This window comes from Leptonychotes weddellii, chromosome 10 (assembly GCF_054177405.1).
Source record: "Leptonychotes weddellii isolate Sample4059 chromosome 10, ASM5417740v2, whole genome shotgun sequence".
Taxonomy (NCBI): Eukaryota; Metazoa; Chordata; class Mammalia; order Carnivora; family Phocidae; genus Leptonychotes; species Leptonychotes weddellii.
The window spans coordinates 105,673,154-105,696,056 of NC_138378.1; the positions used below are offsets into that span (position 1 = coordinate 105,673,154).

The window sequence follows — 22,903 nt, forward strand, 5'->3', positions numbered from 1 at the left end:
GGATATCTGAGCGTCCCTAGGAACCCTTGGTGTGATAACTTGATAGAAGGAGCTTCCCTCCCTCGAGTCTGAAAGTGTAACTGCTCAGACACGCCAGCCCCAATGGCCTGGTCAGGGAGTGTTGACCTATGGAGTCCCCAAGGGACACCTCCTAGACAGCCCACCCCAAGCTGCTCCTGAGGCTTCCAGAGGCTGACAGGAACCTTTGGTAATTGTGGTTCAGAGGGTCAAATTGGGGTGCTTCATGGGGAACCTGGTCAAGGCCCCACACCCACTGAGGAAGTCCACCAAGACCTGGCAGACATGGGGTTGGAACACTAGGGCTTCATGTGAGGAAAGCCTCCATTCCTCTTATGAGAGACAGTAGAGGGCTACGGTTATAGAAGGGGTCTGGAGCCAGACTGCATTGCTGAGTCCCTCCGCCTCCACTTACAAAGCTTGTCTGCAGCAAGTTACTAAAGTTTCTTGTGCCTCAGTTACCCCATGTGTAAAATGGGGCTAATAAAGGCAGTTTGTCTCAGCAGCTTGGTATGAATAGCCCATCCCAATTGACAGTTGCAGCCTCATTTCCCCTCCCAGAGCATTTTTGGCTTGCTACGAACACTCCCTGGATTCTCACTGGGTCCATTTACCTGTGTGGCTGGTCACTATCTTGTAAAATGCATGATACAGCAGGGACTTCCTGTCTGCTTTGCTCCCGTTATTGCTAATTCATACCTTACAAATGGCTTTTGTTAAAATGCTACTTGCCTAGTGAATAAGATTGTGAAATAATAAAGCTGGGTTTATTTTTGGTTTTATTTTTTTAAGATATAGTAATGATGAGGAAGGTCTCCATAGCAACAAACTGAAGATTCTTTTTTTTTTTTTAAGATTTATTTATTTATTTGAGAGTGAGGGAGCGAGTGAGAGAGAGAGAGAGCATGAGCAGGGGGAGGAGGGGCAGAGGGAGAAGGAGAAGCAGACTCCCCTGCTGAGCAAGGAGCCCCACACGGGGCTTGATCACAACCGACCGGAGCTGAAGGCAGACACTCAACCGACTGAGCCCCCCAGGTGCCCCCAAATTGAAGATTCTGAACATGTGACACTTCAAAGGCCTCAGGCACCGCTAGGGCCACCCTTTCAAGATCAAAGTTTCAGCTCTTTATACACAACAAAGGGTGCCAGGCTTGCTGGGGCAGATCACCGACCCTCCTTGGCACGGGCAGGCGGGAGCCGCAGTGATGTGAATACTGAGGGTTCCTAAGGGCCTGAGTTAATAAAGGGAAAGCAATCTCCAAATACTGACATTGTAAAAACAGCTCTTCCCTGGTGTGGAAAATGGAAGCTGAGCTGGTTGGCCTCACTTCTGTGCCAACTGAGTGTCTCCACGCAGAAGTTAACCTTTCCCTCCTATACAGATGAGCCTTCTGAGCCGCATGACTTCCTGCCGTCAAGGACAGAACCGCAGTCTAAAATGCTGGGCACAGACAGAACCCCAGCTCTCCCCTGGGCCTAGGACTGCAGACTGCCTCGCTGTGTTCGCCTCCACCAGGAGAAACGGGAACAGCTTCTCAGCTTCACTGAGACAAATCCTAGCTGGGAAGCAGATCCTGTACATTGCATGGGTTTGACTGTAACATCCCCTGCCCGGTCCTCCAGCTGCCTCTTGTTGATAACAACTTCCGGGAGCGCTTTTCACTAAAGCCAGAGAACCAGTTCCACTGTGATGTGATCAGGTCCTGCCAACGCCAGCCGAGGCACGGTCATTCCCTAGACCTAGGACATCTTCTCCTGTCTGCCCACATAATGCCGTCTCCTTTTCAAGATTCTTTGCAAAACCGACGCGTTTTTAAGGTCTCTTGGGAAAGCCTGGCCCTTGCTGCCCAAGAAAGTGATCCCTCCAGCCCCGAGCAGCCCCACGTGCTGGCCTGGTCAACACAGTCCAGGGAAGTACGAGCTGCCTCTGTTCTAGAATCCCCGTGGTTTGCCGGTGCTGACCCCCACACTGTGACCTAAGCTGTGCACCATGCAGCTGACCTCATAACTCTGACTTGATCCACCTCCAAGGAGCCCACTTCTATCTAGCTCATGGGTTTCTAGCAGTGGTTTCTGCCCTGGTGTTGGATGGGGGAGCATTTCCAGCCTACAGATGACAGTCAAAACCGCAAGAGCTGATGAATTGTCCAGGGGGAGCATACAGAATGAGAAGATGAGGCATCAACCGTGGAGACCACAGACATTTCAGGGGCACACAGAGGAAGAGAATCATTGCAGGAAACTGTTCATTTCCGATTGCTGCTGTAATAAATTACCACAATTTAGTGGCGTAAAGCAACACACATTTATTATCAGTGGTTCTGGAGATCAGAAGTCTAAAATGGGTCTGCAAGGCTGTGTGCATTCTGGAGGCTTCATGGGAGCATTTCTTTGCCTTTTTAGCTTCCAGAAGCCACCTACATCCTTTGGCCCATGGCCCCCTTCCTCTATCTTCAGGCCAGCAGAGTAGCATTTCAAGTCTTTCTCTCTTTCCCTCTGCTTCCATCATCATTCACCTTCTGTCTGACTCTGACCCACCTGTCTCCCGCCTATAACCATCGGACCCACCTGGAGAATCCAGGAAAACCTCTCCATCCCAAGATCCTCAACCTGATCATATCTGCAAGTCCCTTTTGTCATTTCAGGTAGCATTCCCGGGTTCCAGGGATTAGAACGTGGACATTCTTGGGGGTCCATTACTCAGTCAACCACAGGAGCTAAGAAGGATGAACCAGATGGGAAGAGCTGGGGTGACGGGGCCAGGGAAGTCAGGGGAGCCTGAAGAAGATGCAGTCAACAGGGAGAAGTGCTATCAAAGGTAAAATATCAGCTGAAAGATGAGTGGGGAGTGGGTTACTCGCCTGGTTTCCATAGATTTCTACTGGCAAAGACAAAATGTACTTTTTTTTTTTTTTTTTAAGATTTTATTTATTTATTTGACAGAGAGAGACACAGTGAGAACAGGATCACAAGCAGGGGGAGAGGGAGAGAGAGAAACAGGCTTCCCGTGGAGCGGGGAGCCCAATGCGGGGCTCGATCCCAGGACCCTGGGATCATGACCTGAGCCGAAGGCAGACGCTTAACAACTGAGCCACCCAGGCGCCCCCAAAATGTACTTTTAAAATGGAGAGAACTGGCTGACACCACCTTAACCTGGGATGGCATCCATAAAAAAGTGAGACCCCAGACATTTGTGTTCCTGTTATTATTCTGGTTTGCGGGAATTCCAGGCAGCAGGAGATCAAAAGAAACAGTGCCATAAGCAAGTAACCAGACAAACCCAGAATGTGCGGCCTTCCACAGAGCAACTAACCTGGTCTCTCCAAAAAGTCAGTGTCGTGAAAAGCAAAGCTGGGCAGGAGAGGGCTGGGGACAGGCAAAGAGCCACAGAAGACCACGTGAGTGCATCATCTTTACTGAATTCGGAGGATTTGACCGATAGCAATAAAAGACAATTTGGGGACTATTAGGGAAATTTGGATTTGCACTAACTGTTAAAAAAACATCAGGGAATGATTGTTCATTTTGTCAGGTGAGCTAAAGGTATTTTGCAGTTATGTAGAACGTATTGTTTTTTCTTGTGGGTTTGTTTACTGACTTTGTTTATATTGACACTGGAAGAGACAGGAACTTGCGTGTCGACTGAGGGAAGGAACCAGAGAAGGGGAAGCATAAAGAACCTGGAGGAGAGAGAGAATGGATGGAGGAAGGCCCCTGACCAGATGGGACTCTTCTGGGGAGGAAGGTGGACACGGGAAGTTGAGGGAACCCCACCTATTTCCTCAGGGACAGAAGAAGGCAAAGCTGCCTCTGACACCGAGGAAGCCAATATGGGAGGGAATTTGAGGAGAAAAAAGGAAGGTTTGTAGAGACCACGGAGAAGGTAAGTAAGGGCGTGGCCAAAAATATGGACTAAGGAGCCACCCTGAAAGCCCAAATAAAATTGTGCAGCATCTATCTGCAGAGTCCCCAACCCACACGTCTTGTGGTTTTGGGAGGCACTTCCCTGAACCAGGCCATTCGGGTGGGGAGGGCAGTGTGGCCAAGGGACAGGGAGGCAAAGGCAGGTGGAGGGCGATGGCTCGCACTGGGTCCAGGAGGGAGTCAAAGAAAGGGAGCACCCGTGGCAGCCGAACCTGGGAGAGAAAGGAGGGCATCCTGGAGGTGAGGTCTGGAGGGGACTGGTGGGAGGGCAAGACGGGAAGGACGAGACACAGACAAGTCCCAGCGGGAAATCTGTTTTCCTGGAGGGAGAGGGCTCTGGGCTCCTGCATCCGTCCAGCGCCGGGAAGGAAGCCGCCCTTCCCTGCAGCGCCTCCGAGAGCCTGACCTAAGGCGGTGGTTCAGCGAAAACACAAGCACCTCTGCCATCGACCTTGGGCTGCTTAGAGCTGAAAGTGCGGTTTTATTTTTATTTTTATTTATTTGAGAAAGAGAGAGTGATGGAGAGAAAGCACAAGCAGGGGGAGGGGCAGAGGCAGAGGGAGAAGCAGACTCCCCACTGAGCAGGGAGTCCGACTAGGGGCTCTAGGGACTCAATCCCAGGACCCCGGGATCATGAACTGAGCCAAAGGCAGACGCTTAACCAACTAAGCCACCTAGGCGCTCCTGAAAGTGTGGTTTTAAAAAATTCAGGGAAAATTCACAAAACCTAAAGTTAACCCTCTTAAAGTGCACAATTCAGTGGCGTTTAATACGTTCACATTTTGCAGCGAGAGCATTTCATCATCCTCAAAGGAACCCCAGTACCCACTAAGCGGTCACCCCCTCTCCCCGCTTCCCCAGCCCTGGGCAGCCACTACGCTGCTTCCTGCATCTGTGAATTTACAGAGACTGGACATCTCATCTAAATGGAATCACATGCTACGTGATCCTTTGGGTTGTCTCCATCTTTTGGCTGTGGCAGATATGTTTCCGTGACCATTTGTGTCCAAGTATTTGTTTGAGTACCTGTTTTCAGTTCTTTGGGGGTATGTCACTAGGAAGAATTGCTGCTGAGTCATCTGGTAATTCTATCTGTTTAACTTTGAGGAACCACTTAACTGTTCTCCACAGTACCTACACCATTGTATTTTTCACTAGCAATGTATGAGGGTTTCAATTTCTACACATTCTTGCCAACACTTGTCATTTATAGTTTTTTTTTTTTTTTTTTATGGTCATCCTAGTGGCTGTGAGTTGGTATCTCACTGCGATTCGGGCTTGTATTTCCCTAATGATTAGTGATGTTGAGCATCTTTTCTTTTTTTTTTTTAAAGATTTTATTTATTTATTTGACAGACAGAGACACAGCGAGAGAAGGAACACAAGCAGGGGGAGTGGGAGAGGGAGAAGCAGGCCTCCTGCTGAGCAGGGAGCCCGATGTGGGGCTCGATCCCAGAACCCTGGAATCATGACCTGAGCCGAAGGCAGACGTTTAATGACTGAGCCACCCAGGCGCCCCTGTTGAGCATCTTTTCATATGCATCTTTGCCATCTGTGGATCTCCTTTGGAGAAATGTCTATTCAAATCCTGAACCATTTTTTAATTGGGTTGTCTTTCTGTTGTTGAGTTGTAAGAATTTCTCATACATTCTGCTTGTTGGACCCTCATCAGATATATGATTTGTAAATATCTTCTCCTGTTCTTTGGTTGCCTTTCACTTTTCTCTGTAGTGTCATTGGATGCGCAGAAGTTTTTAATTTGATGAAGTCCACTTGTCTGTTTTTTCTTTTGTTGTTTCTGCCTTTGATGTTGTACCTAAGAATCCATTGCCAAATCCTAGATCATGAACACATAATCCTATAGTTTCTTTTAAGAGTTCTATAGTTTCAGCTCTTACATTTAGGTCTTTGTCTATTTTTAGTTAATTTTTGTATACGTTGTGATGCAGGGACAAAAGTGCAAACTGTAGTCCATGAATCTTCTTAAGAATTTACTATTTGTATACATTAGGTTAATACACTGGATTGGTCACATAGGGGACCTCGGCATTTTCAGATTTAATATTTTCAGTTTATCATCAGTGAGTGATCTCAAAAGGTCAGGACACATACTCACTTCACTGTCCCTGGGATACACATTTGGACCCATCAGGCAATAAGGCAGGAACACAAATGCAAATACCCAAACAAGTAAACTGAGCTTAGCTGGCCCTGGCTCCTCATCTTCTCCAGATTTTCCTGGCCACTCATCATCCTCCAAAACTCCGATATTCTCATTAAGGGCTTGAAAGCATCGCTTAGATTTTTAAAAATCACACTTTACTGCATGCAATGTGCAGGAGTGGTATTAGCAAATTTGGATTTTGTGACAAGTCTCAACACAACGTCATCCTTGTGGTGATCAAGTACAAGCTGGATGAACATCTATTAGGGATGAAGAAAGGAAGAAAGGAAGGAAGGGAGGAAGAGAGGAGCCCTGCACAGGTTTAAGGCTGCAGTGTGTCAGGGGTCCCCAAATCTGCTGCTAGCATCACATGGGAAGCTTCCTTTCTCTTTCCCCCTCTTTCCATGTCTTCCTGTTAATTTCCTAGCAGCAAAACCCTTTATCCAAATGAAAGGCTGCAAACTTCCATACAGGATCCTTCTAGTCCTCCTCCCAGGTCCTCCTTTGCCCCCACGAGACCTCGAAGCCCCATGAAAACCAGTTGAAACACCTAGGCTAGACTCTCTAGGACCACATCAAGTGCTAGCAGGCTGGCAGTTCTAAGATGATGAGGAGCAAAAGAACAGCATTCTCTCGGAGGTTTGTGGAGGTCCCAGTCTTTGAGAGCTGGAAAGAGCATCTGGATGAGGGGTACCACTAGCAAAAGCTGCCTCCAAAGCTGGACTTTGAATCTATTGTAATTATGTGACTTCACTTACTCAGAATCGCTTGTCCTTATATAACCTTCATGGTGTGCAGCACAGGAATCATGAGCTGACTCACTCCGTGCTGAGGCAGTGATTCGCTGTGATGGGGAATCTAGGAATTTGCAAGGCTGCAGTGAACAAAACACCTATCCTGGGCCTGGTCTGGCTGTGGGGAAAGGCAGTTCTGGCAGCCACCTGCTTTTGCGTTCCCCATGGGGAGAGGCCCTCTGGATGCATGACTGGCTTATTTTCCATTCAGATGTTCTCTCCTAGACTATAGTTATCTTAAACAGGACAAATGAAACAGAATCGAAAGCTGTTGCCGGGGCAACCTGACAAAAGACTTCACCCTCAGCTACTGTATATGTAATTTGTCAAAGGCAGCTGGTTTCCAGGGAGAGGAAAGGGAAAGCCACAGTTGCTAGTTTGGGGCCTGAAAATTAAAATTTAAAGACTCTCTTCTTCTGGGGAAATCAACTCAGGTAGAACAGGAAAGCAGTTGTGATCTGTGCGATAAAAATTCAGAAAAGCCCAGCTGGGAAGGTGAAGAGGGCACACACCTCTGACTTGTCTTTTGTGATGTCCGTCAAATAGGTGCCTTTCAGGGCTTTTAACACCAAGCTGCTCAGAGGCCTGGAGCTGAAAGTATGCCCCGAAGGGGAGGGAGGAGGACCAAGGGCAAGACGTTGAAGAAAGCCACCAGGATATTCGAGGATATAGAGATAAATATGAAGCAGGGAGTTTTTGACACATCACATTCGACATCCCCCCAAACCATAGCCTCTCGTGAGAGCAGCGCCTTGTAGGGAGACCAGCATTACAGAGCTTGGAGCAAGTTCAGTTGGCTCCCTGTATGGATGGAAAGACAGGTCCATAAAGGATAGCCCACTCAAGGTCAACCGGCGGGGCAAGGGCAGAACTAAGCCAGAAGCCCCATTTCCTGCTTCCCCGTGATCTTTCCACTTATCTGATGCCTCTGTCCTGTGGTTCTTTGAGAGAAGCACTAGCTGGACAGCTTTCAAAGTGTGCCCCATGGAGTCGGGGGCCAAGCTGTGAGGGCACAGGACACCCCCTGCCCTCAAAGGAATGGCTCCCTTTCCATCTATTTTTATATCCATTGGGGCCCCACTTAAAATTATTTCAGGGGGAAAAAAAATCCATGACTAAAAAACGTTTGAAGATCACCCGTCTAAAGATAAATACGGTAGATCGTGGTGGTGGTTGCACAACCTTGTGAATATATTAAAAAACCACTGAATCATATGCTTTACTATGGTGAATTTTATCTTTAAAATTTATTTTGTTTGTTATATATTTATTTAAGTTAAAAAACCAGATAGCCCTTTATTCATGCAAAGATGGACACGAAGATAAGAGGTGAGTTATACTTAGGGTCAGAATCCAAATAAGAATGGATTATAGCAAGGCTGACCCAGACGTCCTCCACGCCCACCCCCACCCCCGTCCTCCCCAGCCCCCAGGTGGCTCCTTACTGAGTTGGTGCCGAGGATCTGCAGGTTGGGCTTCTCCGACTCCAGCAGCTTGGCCACCATCTTGAGGAAGCTCTCCACGAAGAGGTTAATGCTCTGGCAATGGCAGGCCATGAGCAACTGGTCCAGGGCCTCCATGGCAATGCACACGTACCTGGGGAAAGCAATACCGTCACTGGGTCTCACGCCCCTTCCACCCTCATTGCATGACTGGGACAATTAGCACAGTGACCACCTGGCCAGCATCTGGGTGATGTCTGGACAGCCATTCCAACTAGTGCCCACTCCAGCCCAGCACCAAGAATCAGCAGGAACCAGCCTGGAGACCAGCTCTCCCTAGCCACTCATTCTACAGATGAAGAACATAAGGACAGACGAGGTGTACCATCTCATGAGTAGATACAAGCAGAAAGGATTGATGCTCGGAAGAGCAAATTCTGAACCCAAACCCAGTGAGATCAAAGAATTACTCGATCTGAGGTCAAGTATTTGTTGAGCACCCACGGGGGAAATACTCTGTCTTAGTGCAGGGGTGTAAGGAGGAAGAAGGCCTTCGACTCAAGGAGCCTAGAGTTAGATGGACAAGATAAAAGCACAGATATCTCCTGTAAAGATGTCTGTAAAGGGATATCTGTAAAGGGAAGATAAGAAACACCACAAGAAAATCATGGAGGACTTCCCACAGAGTTCCAAAGAAGGAGAGAGATGGCTCTAGTGGGGAGAAAGAGAGAACTTTAGGAAGAACGTTTATGAAGAATCTGAGATGGGCCTGAGGACCAATCAACTGCAAAGGTTAAGGAATATAAAACCTGCAGGTATTGCATGTGAAGACCTTGGAAGTCCTATGATCATCACACAATATGGTTGATGGTATTACCATATTTAAGTGACACATACCATACCTAGGAAGCATCTGTACCTCGCAGAGGATAAGATGAACACGGAATAAAATTACTATTTTTTCCTAATGGAGATGATTCTGAGGCCCTAACTACTTATTCCTTCTACAGTCTCAAACCTGAGTGAACACCTTCAGAAACCAGAAATACGCAGCACCCAATGACGAGCGTACTCGACAGGTCAGCTCATCCCGTTTCTCGACAACTAAATAAACACTTCTTCATATTTTAAGCTAAACCCTAATAACTTTGTCCTTTATTCACAATTCTACTTTAGGGAGCAGTAAAAAACAGGGCTACACCTTCTACCTGCCTGTCCTTCAACCACTTGAAAAGAGCAATCCCATTTTTCTTGCTCTTCTCTTCTCCAGGCTAAAAATACCCAATCCTTCCCAAACTAGCCTTCGCAGGCCAACCCCTGATGATCCTGGCTGGTGGTTGTCTTCTTCAATGCCTCTCTTGAATCCCAAGAAAAAATGCCACGAATCAAATTCCTACTGAGAACTAGGAGTGCATGTCTGAGCCCAAACCCGACACATGTTCCACGGTGGCCACATGAGCATGTGATCAGGTGAGGCACACCAAGAAGGGTGCATGCCCCACTTACAAGGCACTTGCACACTAAAGAAAACAGAGTAGGGGCGCCTGGATGTCTCAGTCGGTTGAGCATCTGACTCTTGATTTCAGTTCAGCTCATGATCTCAGGGTTGTGAGATCGAGCCCCGCGTTGGGCTCCGTGCTGTGCGGGCAGCCTGCTTAAGATTCTCTCTCTCCCTCTGCCTCTGCCTCTGCCCCTCCCCCCACTCTCTGTCTAAAGAAAAAGAAAGAAAGAAAAAGAAAACAGAGTAGATGTTCATTAGAAAAGGTTATTGCTTAACTTCTAATGAAGAAGCTGCTGCAAATCTGTCCAACGTCATTCTAGTTGAAATCTTTGTAATTTTCTTTAGGGAGTTAGGTTTCTAAGGCAGAATGCTAGACGTCTCCCCTGGAATCTCTTTCCCTCCTTTTCCCTCGTAATTTGGAATTTTAGGGGGGCTTGTGGCTGCTCACGGGGATCAGTTCCCAGACCCTCTTGCTGCTAGCTGAGGCCACGTGACTAAAATGTTGCCATTAAAATGAGGGAAAGTGAGGTGAACAACGTTGGCGTCACTTGCTTAGAAGACAGGATTGGCCTCCGTGTCCTCTCTTCCCCTCTTCCTGAGGTTGAGGAGTGGTAACAACTGGAGTCCCAGGCATGGAAGTCCCTGGACGACCCTCACGGTGCAGAGCCCACATCGCCAGGCTGGAACAAAACCCCTTCCATATGGCTGGAGCCACGGTATTTTTACACAAATAACCCAGATACGTAATAATCAGGCTTAGGAGCGCTTTGGAAACCCAGTGGTGCAAATAAAAGCGAATCCTGAGCAATCCAAAGCAAATCAGCGACCGACCTCATAGGAAGGTGAAGAAGAGCTGGAAGGGATTCTATCCTGTGACGGGGAGAGCATCACAAGACTCCATGGACTCGTGAATGCGCTCCCGTGCCCATTCCGGGGTGTCGATCCTTCTACTTGTTAAGCCAAACCATGTGGACTAGAAGAGTCCTTCTTGATACACAGAAATGCAGGACAGGTCAAGTGGGCAGAGAACTCCCAAACCTAACAGAGGTGCTGAGGAATCAGGTTAATGCCTCCAAGTCAAAAGCAAGTAGCAAAACACCCGTCTTAAAGCTTATGGTAGAGCTGTCAGCGCAAGCTTTTAAAGTGTGAAAGCTGCCTGATGCTAGAAAGCCAGGTTCGTACGCCAGACATATAATAAAGAATGGATTAAAGGATTTGTTCTCCTTTATGCCTCCGTCCCAATCATAAACATCTTTGAATGGTAGGCAGATATTTGAAAAGCCTTTGATTAGCTAGTTGCTTTATCTTCTTTTTTAAAACAAAGTTTGGTTAAATGAAAAGAAATAGATAAAAGCTATGACTACAAGGTGCTTTCTGGAGGTACCACGAGGCCACAAGCCAAGGCTGCACGATGCCTCCTGGGGCAGCTGTTGGGTCTCAGGCATCGTGTGTCCAAACCGCCTCGCATCTGAGCCAGCTTTGCAAATCCAAACCTACAAAGTAACAGCAGTCATGGCGTCCCCTCAATGTTCTTTTTTTAAAGACATCAGATACCATTTCTTAGGTACCCTTGAGCTAACTTTTATACTGAGCAATCATAAGGAAAACAGCCTCCCTGCTCTGAAATTTTCCTATCCATTTTAATTTTTATTTTTTTTAAAGATTTTATTTGTTTATTTGACAGAGAGAGAGAGAGTGAGAGCAGGAACACAAGCAGGGGGAGTGGGAGAGGGAAAGCAGGCTTCCTGCAGAGCAGGGAGGCCGATGTGGGGGCTCGATCCCAGGACCCTGGGATCATGACCTGAGCCGAAGGCAGACGCTTAATGACTGAGCCACCAAGGCGCCCCTTCCTATCCATTTTTAAAAAATGTTTGGTGAACTGAGTCTACTATTATTAAATTATTACTTAATATTATTAAGCACTATTAAATAGTCATCTCTGGGCATGTTTACAAAGGGATCAAGTCATGCTCTTATCTACAGAATGTCTTTCAAATACAAAGCCAGCCTTGGGTCTCTGAGCTCCTGGAGCAAACAGGAGCCCCCCCAGTCCCTGCTGGGGTGGGGGTGGGGATGAGTGGGGGCTGGTGCTGGCCTTGCTCTTCAGAGGCCATCAGCGTCACAGTCCAGGAAACCTGGACTGCTTGGGGGGCAGCCTGGCTGGGGCCCTTCCAAAGGAGACACACTTTCCTTGCACACAAACCGGGCCACATTCGGGCAACCAAACACGGCGGGTGGGAAACGGGGGCAGGCAGAGTAGGATTCTCTTCTCTCATGAATCATCCCCAGCATCTTATGTATGAAGGGCTTCAACCTTAGTTCACAGAGTTTAAATGAGGGAAAGGAAGAGGTGGGGTGGGGTTTGGCAAGAGAAGAAACTAGAAGGCTTCCCAAATTCCAGAGTTTAGATCGCTGCTTTTTCCTTTTCCTGTAAAAAAAAAAATCCCCAAAAATCCTAATAAGGAAAAACCATCTTTTGCTAACAAAATGACTGAATGAATAAAAAAATAAAATAAAGGGCGCCTGGGTGGCTCAGTTGGTTAAGCGACTGCCTTCGGCTCAGGTCATGATCCTGGAGTCCCGGGATCGAGTCCCGCATCGGGCTCCCTGCTCAGCGGGGAGTCTGCTTCTCCCTCTCCCGCTCCCTCCTCTTGTGCTCTCTCACTCTCTCTCTCTCAAATAAATAAATAAAATCTTTAAAAAAAAATAAAATAAAATAAAAAGCAATTGGCTACTAATCAGGAGTGGAAATTTTGATGGGAAGTGAAAATTATGGTAGAAAGAGACACTGAAAAGTCAGGAAGTTTAAGGCCTACTTCTTTGAATATGCTATTCTTTCTTCCCCATGTTGGGCCCCAATACTAAGGATGGAAGGATTGTAATTATGAACTTGAATTTTTCCAAGTATCTTAGAAGGTTAGACGCTCTCTGTGTTGGTCCTACCTTACCATAACCTTCCCGGGTAGATCCTGTAGTTGGGCCCATACTCTCAAGGAAAATAGAGTGTGGGCTTCTCAGGATGATGGCTGCTCAACAGGACCACGGCCAGACGGGTTGGTCTCAGCAGAAATCTGATCTGGGCTCCGTGTTCTGGAAGGAGTCCAGTGTAGTAATAGGTCTGGGAAACTGAGCTGGCCTGAGTACTAGGAGCAGGATGAGGGGGAAGGGCAAGAGCAGGTACAGACGACAGCAGCAGGTGACAGCCAAGGGTTGGATGTCCTCGTAGGGGTTCCCAGCAGGTGAGGAAGGCAGAACCCAAGGAATCTGGGATAGAATCAGGTTCACGGGCAGCAACCGACACCAGGAGAGGACACCTGACAGGTGATAACAACAGGAGCTCAGGGACAATGGCCAAGGCAGGAGGAGAGTTATAACAACTGAGGAAAATACACAGGGAATGAGGCAAGAAGTGTCTCCTATTGAAGTCTAGAATAGGCAGCTGGTTCTGCTTGAACACCTTGTGCTCAGTCAAGAGGCCCTGAGCTCCAGGAAAGGAGGAGCAGGTGTATAGAGCTTGGGAACAGGGCAGGTTGGAGAGGAAAGGCTAAGTCAGAGATGGAGACCAGCAGGCTGGAGAGCGGGGACAGCTTTAGCAAGCCCAGTCACTGCCCAAGAATCACTCAAAGGTCAGTTGCCTTGACAAAGAACCTCTTATTCTAGGCAGTTGGAATGTACTTGGTCAGCCCCACTCCTGGACAGAAACTTCTGGGAACTCAGAAGTAGGGGCTGACCTCAGCCGAGGGAGGGGAAGAATGAACCTCCTTTTCTAGTAGGAATCTGCAATATCTCTGCCTGCAGGTTCAGCACCGTCCTCCAACCACGTTCAGGCTCCTTCTGGGAAATGTGTGTCTCTTAGGAGTCCTGCCAAATCAGCTCTGGGGTCACGCTCCTCAAGGAGTAGCCCATCCTTCTTTGGCTTGGGCATCTCTACCCTCCAGGGCTCCAGGCACTGGGGAACCTGACAGAATCCAATCCAGCACTCTATATGTGGTCAGAGCTCCGTGGTCACTGCCAACCGACCCTGAGTCTCACGAAGCACTCTCAGTAACTCCCTTGCTCCCCAGTGTCTAAGGTGTTCTAGCAGTTGGGCTGAACTGGAAGGAAAATGTACAAAGAAGAAGAAAAATAGGAGGAAATCTCACTTTTTGCTGCTTCGCACATCTCTGCCCAACATAGTTCGCGTCAATGAACAGTACCTCGGAATTCACACCTTAGCCTCTCTCTGTCCACATTTGGTTATCATCCCTGATGCTAAACACAGATAAAGGCCAACCCCCAAGTTCACGTCCATATAATCAAACCGTAAATACAGACACCTGCATGATGACAGGGAGACACAGCCCCTCAGACTTGTCTGCATGCGAATATTTTGCGCTTCCAAAGCTGCCATCAGGAACTTACTAATGACAAGGAAGATCATAATGATGTGCATAGCACTGCGCAGGGCAAGATGGGGCAGGCAAGGAGAGAGAATAGGAGATCAGATCTAACAGACTTTTCTTCTCCAAATGTTTATGATTAAAGCTTCCAGTGAGGCCTTCAAGGCTTTAAATACTTAGATGCTGCGAGGACTATTTTTAACAGAATGATACCAATTTTGAATTGCAGTTCTAAGGGCAGTGGAATGATCCTAATTGGCCTGTTAGCTATAGGACATTTTTATCGAGAGAACCATCACTGCAGAGAGGGCAGATAAAATTAGTATTAAATGTTTAATGTTATTGCTAGCATATTAGTTTTAGGTTCAATTTAGGATGAAGTCATTTTTACTTGCTTGAGCATGCTTTACAATATGTCAAGGCGATTTATATAATCAGCACGTACAGTATATTTGTACCCTCTTTATCGAGCATGTAACTTAATTTTATTTTATAAAATAATGATAGAAATGTATTGTTTCCAGTCTTGCTGTTACTCCTAGGGATGGCTTGATTTCAGATTCGCGGGTGGGTCCTGCAGAGGTGGGAGGTCTATACCTTATCAGCACAATGCAAACCTTTTCACTCCAGTGCTCTCTCTGGCTTCCTCACCAGGAGGAAGGGAGCTTGGCAGGTGGTAGGGCTGCTGGGCCATGCCAGGGGCCCATGATGGGGATTGAGGGGAGACAGCACTGCCCCAGAGGCGTGAGGCTCAGAGAGCCAGGGGGTCCGTCTGGAGTGGATCTAGAGTAGGCACGGCAGGTGAGGCGGGCATGGCTGGGGGAGGCGGGCATGGCTGGGGGAGCCTGGCGAGTTAGGGGCAGGTTGTAGGAGTCAAGCTGAGGAGCTTGGATTTTATTCTAAAGGAGCCAGATCTGTGTTCTGAAGGTCATAGCTAGCAGTACTCGTCTGAGAGGACCAGAACAGGAGAGACGAAGCAGGGAGAGAATTTCTAATGTTGACATAATCTGGAGTCAGCTGCAGGATAAAGGAAGAAGCAGAGGAAATTACAGGATGGATGTATGGAGAACAGAAGCAACAGGACTTGGGAACAATTGCCCTAGGTCTACCCCGCCCTCCGCCCCATCAGCAATGCCGCCAAGGATGCCTTTGGGTTCTCTTATATTCAGCTTTGCTCCAAATTGGGGTGTGGGTAGGGCAGCAAACACAGCAGGCCCGCACAAACAAAAACCCAACCACACGGCTCAAAAAATGAGCACTCTTAGCATTTATGGCATATTTGTTTTTACTATATTTTCTAGGCATCGATATTTGTTGTTTATTTTTTAACTTGATTGTAAAACACTGCATATGTAATTACATATTCTATTTTTCATTTCCTTAAGGCATTTCCATTATTATGGGGAAAGCATGTTTATAAAGATACTTTCTATTGAATAGATAACATTTCACGAAGTGAGAAACATTGTAATTCACTAAACTATTTTCCTCTTATTGGACATTAATTTCCACTATTTCATTATTATAAAAAAGACCATAATGAACATCTCTGTGTGTAAAGCTAGTTTATATTTAAGATTGATTTCTTGGGATAGAAAAATAGAAAAAGAATTTACTGGATCAAAGGGCATAAATGTTTTTGAAGACTTGACTTATATTTCAAAATCATGGTCTAAAAAGGTTCAATCAATTTGCACTTATTCTAGAAAAGTATGAAACGGCCCCTCATGTTGCCATTCCTTGGTTAGTACTAGAAATACTTTTTTTTTTATCTGTTTGCTAAGTGAAGATGGTACCTTAGTATTTCAAGCCACATCTTTATAAGTTTATTGACTATCATTATTTCTCCTTCCTGTTTCTGTGAGTTGGTTATTTGGGGCCCTGGCTTCACAGTTTTTAGTGACTCAGTTTCCCCACTCCAGCCCCACCATTTGTCATATGCTACTAATAGATGAGTTTGAATCTTTTGTCTTATTCTTTCAAAACACTTATTTTGGTTGTCTTTTAAATTTTGATGGCTTCTTTTTTGACGTCAAAATATTTAAATTTTCAAACAGTTAAATCTATTGATCCGTCATCTTCATTTAAGATTTCTTTTCTTTACTAAACATAGCAAGTCCTTTCCTCTCAGATTGATAAATATTTCATTTATGTGCATTTTTAATGGACAAATTACCCCTAACCTTGCCTTCTCACTAAAATGTAGATGGTTCCTCCCTCCTTTTTTTGTTTAATATTTATTGTTCGATTTTTTTTTTTTTTTAATTAGAGAGAGAGGTGGGTGGAGCAGAGGGAGAGGGAGAGAGAGAATCCCAAGCAGGCTCCGTGTCCAGCCAGGAGCATGACGTGAGGCTAGATCTCACGACCCTGAGATCATGACCTGAGCTGAAATCAAGAGTCGGACACTTAACCGACTGAGCCACCCAAGTGCCCCCTCTTCCTTGCTTTTTAAGACTGTAAGTTTTTTGGTTTGATGAGAATAATGGCAGATTCTGGACTAGACCAACTTTTTTTTTTTTAAAGATTTTTTTAATTTATTCATTTGAGACACAGAGATAGAGAGAGAGAGAGAGAACATGAGCAGGGGGAGAAGCAGAGGGAGAGGGAGAAGCAAGCTCCCCGCTGAGCAGGGAACCCAATGTGGGGCTTGATCCCAGGACCCTGGGATCATGACCTGAGCCGAAGGCAGACACTTAACCATCTGAGCCACAGGCACCCCTAGACCAACTTTTCAAGGCCCTAGACTGTGGGTGAGGGCTTCTGGATAGATACACGACGGGAAAATGGATGCTAAAAGAGGTGCTCCTAGGAAGCCAATATCCCCTTCTTCCTGCATCTTGGCAATGGCCTCAAATTTTACCTGCCATTGGAAGAAGCTCCCTCAGGCCCAGTCTCCTTTCTCCCTGTCTGTTCAATGACTAAGTCTGCTATCATTTTCATAAAAGGACCCTATGTTTTGCCCTAAAAATATAACATCACTTCTGAAAGTATCTCTCTCACTTTCTCACACTCTTACCCGTATCGATGACGACCCACATCACGGATGAGCCTCTCAGAGAGGTAGGCGCCAATTCGGTCCAGCTTCTCTGGAGCTGAGAGGGCGTAGAAGGTCAGCTTCTCCATGTTGGTCTTCACCAGGCCATCCTGTAAAAGACAGGCCATCATATCTCACCGTGACCATTCCATGGCTAGAAGGGTTCAAGTCTAAAGCTAAATAATATGTCAATTTAATCATCATTTTGCAGAGTGCCATTATGTATGTGACAAACCCCCCATGTGGGGTTAGGGATACAGAGATGATTAAAACATGGTTCCTGCCTCCAGGAACACACAGCTTAGCTCAGAGTGTGCCAGCTATAAATTAGAATGCTGGTATAAATGTATATATTATGTATGTATGTATGTGGATACATGTGTACATGTATATATACATGAGTGTATATATGCACATGTGTATACGTGTGTGCGTGTGTGCGTGTGTGTGTGTGTGTGTGTGTGAATGACAAGGCTTCACTGAAAGCAACTCAGAATTAAAATGTGCTGGATATCCGGCACCAAGACATGAACAGGAAGAGAAGGCAGCTCAGCAGCAATTAGGGAATTCTCCAGAGGATGCTGGAAACGTGGCCTTCAACTGTCCATCAAGAAGACATCATTGATTTCCAGAGAGCAAGTCAAGAATATCAGATCCTGACATTTCCAAAATCACACAACCCATAATGCAGCCTGAGCGGGGAGTGGCGGCCGGGAAGCCGAGAAGCCAGGCCTCCCGCGTGCACATACCCAGACACCTGGCAGATGCCAGAGGGAGCCACAGAGAAGACCCGGGCTCCTGAGCCAAAACCCGAGAAGGGCAGTGCTCACACGAAGCAGCAGGGAAAGAGTACCATCAAGAGAGTTAGCAGTTCTAGGAACCATTGCTCAGAGAGACACGGGGGAGAAAGATGTCGCAGTGGTACGGCAAAGGCCCACAGTGTGCCAAAACCAACTTCCCGAGCCCCCTGCAGATCCTGACTCCGGACAGATCCAAATCTCCGCAGCCTGCAGGCCCCTGGCTGCCTCTCCCCACTGACCGGAGTCTGAGCGGGCCCACGGGTGAGGGGCCCGGGAGACCCGCCTTCCCCTTGCCGCCCTGGACGGGGTGGACGGTGGGAGGTGATGCCGGGGGAGGTGTGACCCACCTCGGGATCCTCCGGGAAGATGTTGTCAACCAGCCTTTTGTACCTGGGGCGTAGAGCGCCACAGCAACCACACACACCTAGGACAGCAAGAAGAAAAACCTGTGAGCGTGGCCTCCCAGGCAGGCTGGGGGGACCTGGGAACCAGGCCAAGGCGGCTCGTAAGGAACCAAACCCAGGCCGGGAAGCAGAAAGATCCCTCCCCCCGAGTGCCCTGGGGTGGCCGCCTCCCACCCCTTGCCCGCATCCCACACCTTTGCCCCTGGTGCTTCGCGTCCTTTGCGGGGGGTCAAGCACTGCGATGTGTGTGTGAGCATGAAGCCAGGCCGTGGAGGGGCACTTTGAGGGCTGGGGGCTCACCTAAAGGTCAGGTGCTAGCCCTGCGGACACACACACACACACACACACACACTCTCGGGGGCAGGACTATAAACCTGCCTCCTGCAGCCCAAGAACCTCCCCCCCAACCCTGTGTCCTGGGAAGATGGACACAGCTTGAGGGGTGCTTATTCCTCCTACCCCCCACTGACACCCCACTTCTTTTATTCTCTGCTCCTCAATCTCCTCTACCATCCCGTCCCCTGGGGCCTTTTCCATTATAGAATGTTATGTGAAACGATGATAAATTAACATTACCATGAATTATTAACATTTGGAAATGCATCTTTAATGCAGGGTGATGGGGGTGTTGTAGGGTGGGGCGGGGCCCCCCCACCCCACGAAGTGTCCACCAGCCTGTGGCAAACCAAGAGACTGAGAGCCATGTGGTGCATTTTTAGAAAGCTGAGTCTATTCCATGGAGAAGGCTGTCTGACAGGACCGCTTTGTCTCTGGGTTCTGTGACATGTTGGTGTTAGGAAATCAGTGATCATAGAACAAACCTTGGGGAAATAAAAAGCTGACTCTTGTAAGTCCCACCATAAAGACTGTCGGTGGACAGAGAACACGGAACCGTCTGGGATCCGATGCTGTTCCACCTTCCTCCCGCCTCAGGGATCCCTCCTTCCTCATCCCAGCCGCACCCCTCCCTGCCCGGTGCGGGGGAGTGGGCACTGTGGGGAGGAGCCAAGGGGAGGGCAGGGAAAGGCCTGGGCAAGTCCACCCCCCCAAAATAATTGCTCCCTCATTCTCCCAATTAATGCTTAATTCTGCTTGTACAAACTCTCCAGCTGAAAGGCAAATGCCCCGTGGAAGGATCAAGCCTATGGGTCATTTGGAAAAGAATGACTTACTTTAGTGGGAATTACTTGAATCACACAAAGAGCTTTACAGCTGCGGAGAAAAGCGGCTCTCTGGGACTTTTGATTGGGAGGGGGTGCGGGGCGGCAGTGCCAGGAGGAGGAAGGAGCGGTGATCTGGGCCTCGGGGTGACTCCAGTTCAAGGGAACAGGTGCTCTCTTGGAGAAGCCAAGGGGCACGCCGAAGGAGGACAGGATATCAGGTAACTGATTCATGTCACCCCTCGCCCGCCTCGCGGGCAGCTGTGCAGACGTCTCTAGCCTCCCACCTGCGGGGCATGAGGAGGGCTGCAGAGCCAGGCCCTCCGGGTTCAGGCTCTCTGGGTTGGCCTGGCATCTCCTCATCGCCTCCCTGCCCACGCCGGGCAGGGGGTGTTCGGGCTCTGGACGCCAGCCAGAGCTAGTTCTCCTGATGGAACAGCGCCCAGGGGTGGCGTTCTCTGTCTCGGGCCTCCCAGCCTGGGATTTAAACCCATCCTCCTTCCCCCTTCGGCCACCCTGCCCGCTGCCCGGTGCAGCCGTCAGCACGCTTCTGCCCAAGATGCCCAGGGGACGTGCCCTACACTCTCCCGGCAGCCTCCTTCAGCACTGTCCCCAGACCAGGAGCACCGGCCATTTGTGTTGTAAGGGAGTGAGGAAAGAGCATCACAGAGAAGCTGGTACTGCAAAGCCCCAGTGCCAGGCCCTTCCTCAAACATTTCTGAGAGGCCTAGGAGGCAGGGCCTGCACGGGACAGAGGCCAAGCTCCTGGTTGTTAGAAACTCAGACTTGTCGAGAAAGCACAAGCCCATTTTGGGTGCTCAGGGCAGAAAGCTCTGTGCAGGGGCACTGAGGGGGGCTGGGGGCTCCTGGTGCTACCAGTGGGACGTGAGCCGCCTCCCAGAGGCAGCAGGCCCAGCTGTATCTCAGTCTAGGGACGCTGGCTCGGTTTCTTCCCAGTAAAACCAGGGAGCCTGTTGGTCTCCTGCTCTCACGTCTCTAGAAGGAGTGTGCCTCAGGCGTCCCTTCTGCCCCAGTGCCTCCTTCTCTAGCCCACAGGCCTCTCCCTGGAACTCGCCTCTCCCAGCAGAGGCTGCAAGGAGCCACCGGGCAGGGCCCCGGTGAGAACCAGCCACATTCAAGGCCCCAGGGCACTGGTGAGAGGTAAGAAGGCCAGAAGAACAAGAGAGGAATCTGCAAAGTTGCCATTGTTTTCTGGTCCTTCCTGACTTGCGTCCTGGGGCCTCTTCCTGGTCTGTTCTTCCTTTCCGACCTCCTCAGACCCCTTGAGGGCTTGTGAGGCAGAGTGGTCAACAGCATGGCTTTCTTTTCTTTCTTTCTTTCTTTTTAAAAAGATTTTATTTATTTATTTGAGAGAGAGAGAGTGAATGAGAGAGATAGAGAGCATGTGCGTGCAGGAGCAGGGGGAGGGCAGAGGGAGAAGCAGACTCCCCGCTGAGCGCAGAGCCTGCCGCAGGACTCGACCCCAGGACCCTGAGACCATGACCTGGGCGGAAGGCAGACGCTTAACCGACTGAGCCCCCCAGGCGCCCCACAGCATGGCTTCTCGTTAAACCCCAGCACTGCCACTTCCCAGATGTGTGACCCTGGGCAAGTAACGACACTGTGTTTGTGAGGGTCCTGGGCTCATGGCACAAGGCCGTTAGGAGGTCAAAGTGAGTTGCTGGCTGCAAAGCCCTTGAAGCGGGGCGGGGCCTGGTAGCTCCCAGTGAAGGCTCACTGGTGGTGTACCCCCCCTGCATTTCCCAGGCCCGAGCAGCCGCACCCCTGCCTAGCTGCCAGCGACTCTGTGCTGGCTGGCACATCTTAGCGGGGCTTTCCGCACTGACCACTTGCTTGACGACAGCAACCAAGGCCGGTGCACATCCAAAGGCCTGAGCACTGAGACTCAAGGCACGCTCCTTCAGATCAAACCTCACTGACCTGTGGGTCTGAAACATGTACCGCTTGCCTGAGGCAGCTCGAGGCACGTGCAAACTACAATACCTGACCTCCCCCTCCAGTGACTACCCAGCACCTTCCCGAAGCCAGTGTCCCCAGACCGTCTTGCCTCTGCAAACCCCAATGCAGATGTGACATGCCAGATGCTCCCACAGCAGAGCGGAGTCAGCTGCTGACGAGATAAAGCGAGAGCGTCGCTGCAGAGAATCCCCAGGACTGGCCCTCGGAAGGTCGGTCACCGGCACAGCACTTGTCGTGTGTTGAGACAGGGAAAGAGAAGGGACCCCATGAGAGAAAAAGCTGTTCTTTTTCCTTTGCTTCTTTTGGGGCTCTATTCCTTTTAGGACCTGCACCCCCACTCCACTTTAGACATGCCTTGTGAGGTAAACAGCATATGTCCTCCTTGTAAGGGACAAGGAGCTAATGGATTTCTCTAGAATAGATAACATCTAAGGAGGGACCAGGTGAGAATGACCAGAGGAAGCTATCATCTGCGTATTCCAGACCACTGTCAAGGCCCCCTGGCTCCAAGGAGTAACACCTGGGTCCTCATCTTTGTTCTAACCAGTTCCTGGATGCCTGAGAGGACAAGTACACGAGACCACTGTCCTTAGCAAAAACCTGCAGACCCCACAGAAAAACAGATTCCTGCTCCTTTCCTTTCCAAGTCTCCTGGATGGTCCATCTGTAGCTGCTTTTTCTCTTCAATAAACTCTGCTTTCGCCTCCCGCTGGCTCGTCCCAGCCTGCCAGCGTCACTGTGGCGGAAGCAAAGGTGAACTTCAATGAACTCACGAGTCCGCGGGGCTAGGTGGGGGGGCCTCTGGAGAACAGGGCTGCATTCCCCAAACCATGTTCCGTGGAACATTGGTTTTGAGATGCTGAGAAGCACCCCTCAGGAAAAGGGCCTGAGGACAAATCAGTATATGAAACTGCACATGCCAAATCTCCCGATTTCAGATTCACAGTACAAATCAGCATATTAAAGCCACTGGAAAGTCATAAGGTAAAGGAACCTGTTGAAATTTGGTCAGACCAACATCTCCTCATTTTTTTTTGCAATTACAAATATCACCATGATGAATGCTTTTAATATTCTTTTTCCAAGGCATATGCAGTGCCTACCATAATGGGATAGAAAGGTATACAATGCTATAAACATAGTACGTTGGAAACGGTGCTAATTTTAGAGTCAGAAACGTACTGGGTTCAAGTCCTGATTCTGTTGCTTTGAACTCTGAGTTCAAGTCCCAGTTCTGCCATTTTATCTTTGAGACTGTTTCCTCATCAAGACAATAAGAGGAAAAGATTTTCCCTAAGATACA

The 22,903-nt window shown here is 48.7% G+C and overlaps 1 protein-coding gene across 8 annotated transcripts in view; it reads right to left on the bottom strand.

Moving 5' to 3' along the window:
* EFR3B (EFR3 homolog B) overlaps positions 1 to 22,903 on the bottom strand; it is an 89,236-nt gene that overhangs the window by 34,547 nt on the left and 31,786 nt on the right. For 7 of the 8 annotated variants that reach the window (XR_014138300.1, XM_081797110.1, XM_081797107.1 and 4 more), the window contains exons 2-4: positions 18,404 to 18,480; positions 17,239 to 17,366; positions 8,346 to 8,496 (exon numbers count right to left, since the gene is read on the bottom strand). Coding sequence is in view for 7 of the 8 variants with exons in the window: in XM_081797110.1 (XP_081653236.1) it covers positions 8,346 to 8,496; positions 17,239 to 17,366; positions 18,404 to 18,480 (356 nt within the window). In the remaining variant the exon portion in view is untranslated. The remainder of the gene's footprint in view (positions 1 to 8,345; positions 8,497 to 17,238; positions 17,367 to 18,403; positions 18,481 to 22,903) is intronic. The other variant, XM_081797112.1, reaches the window with a different exon arrangement.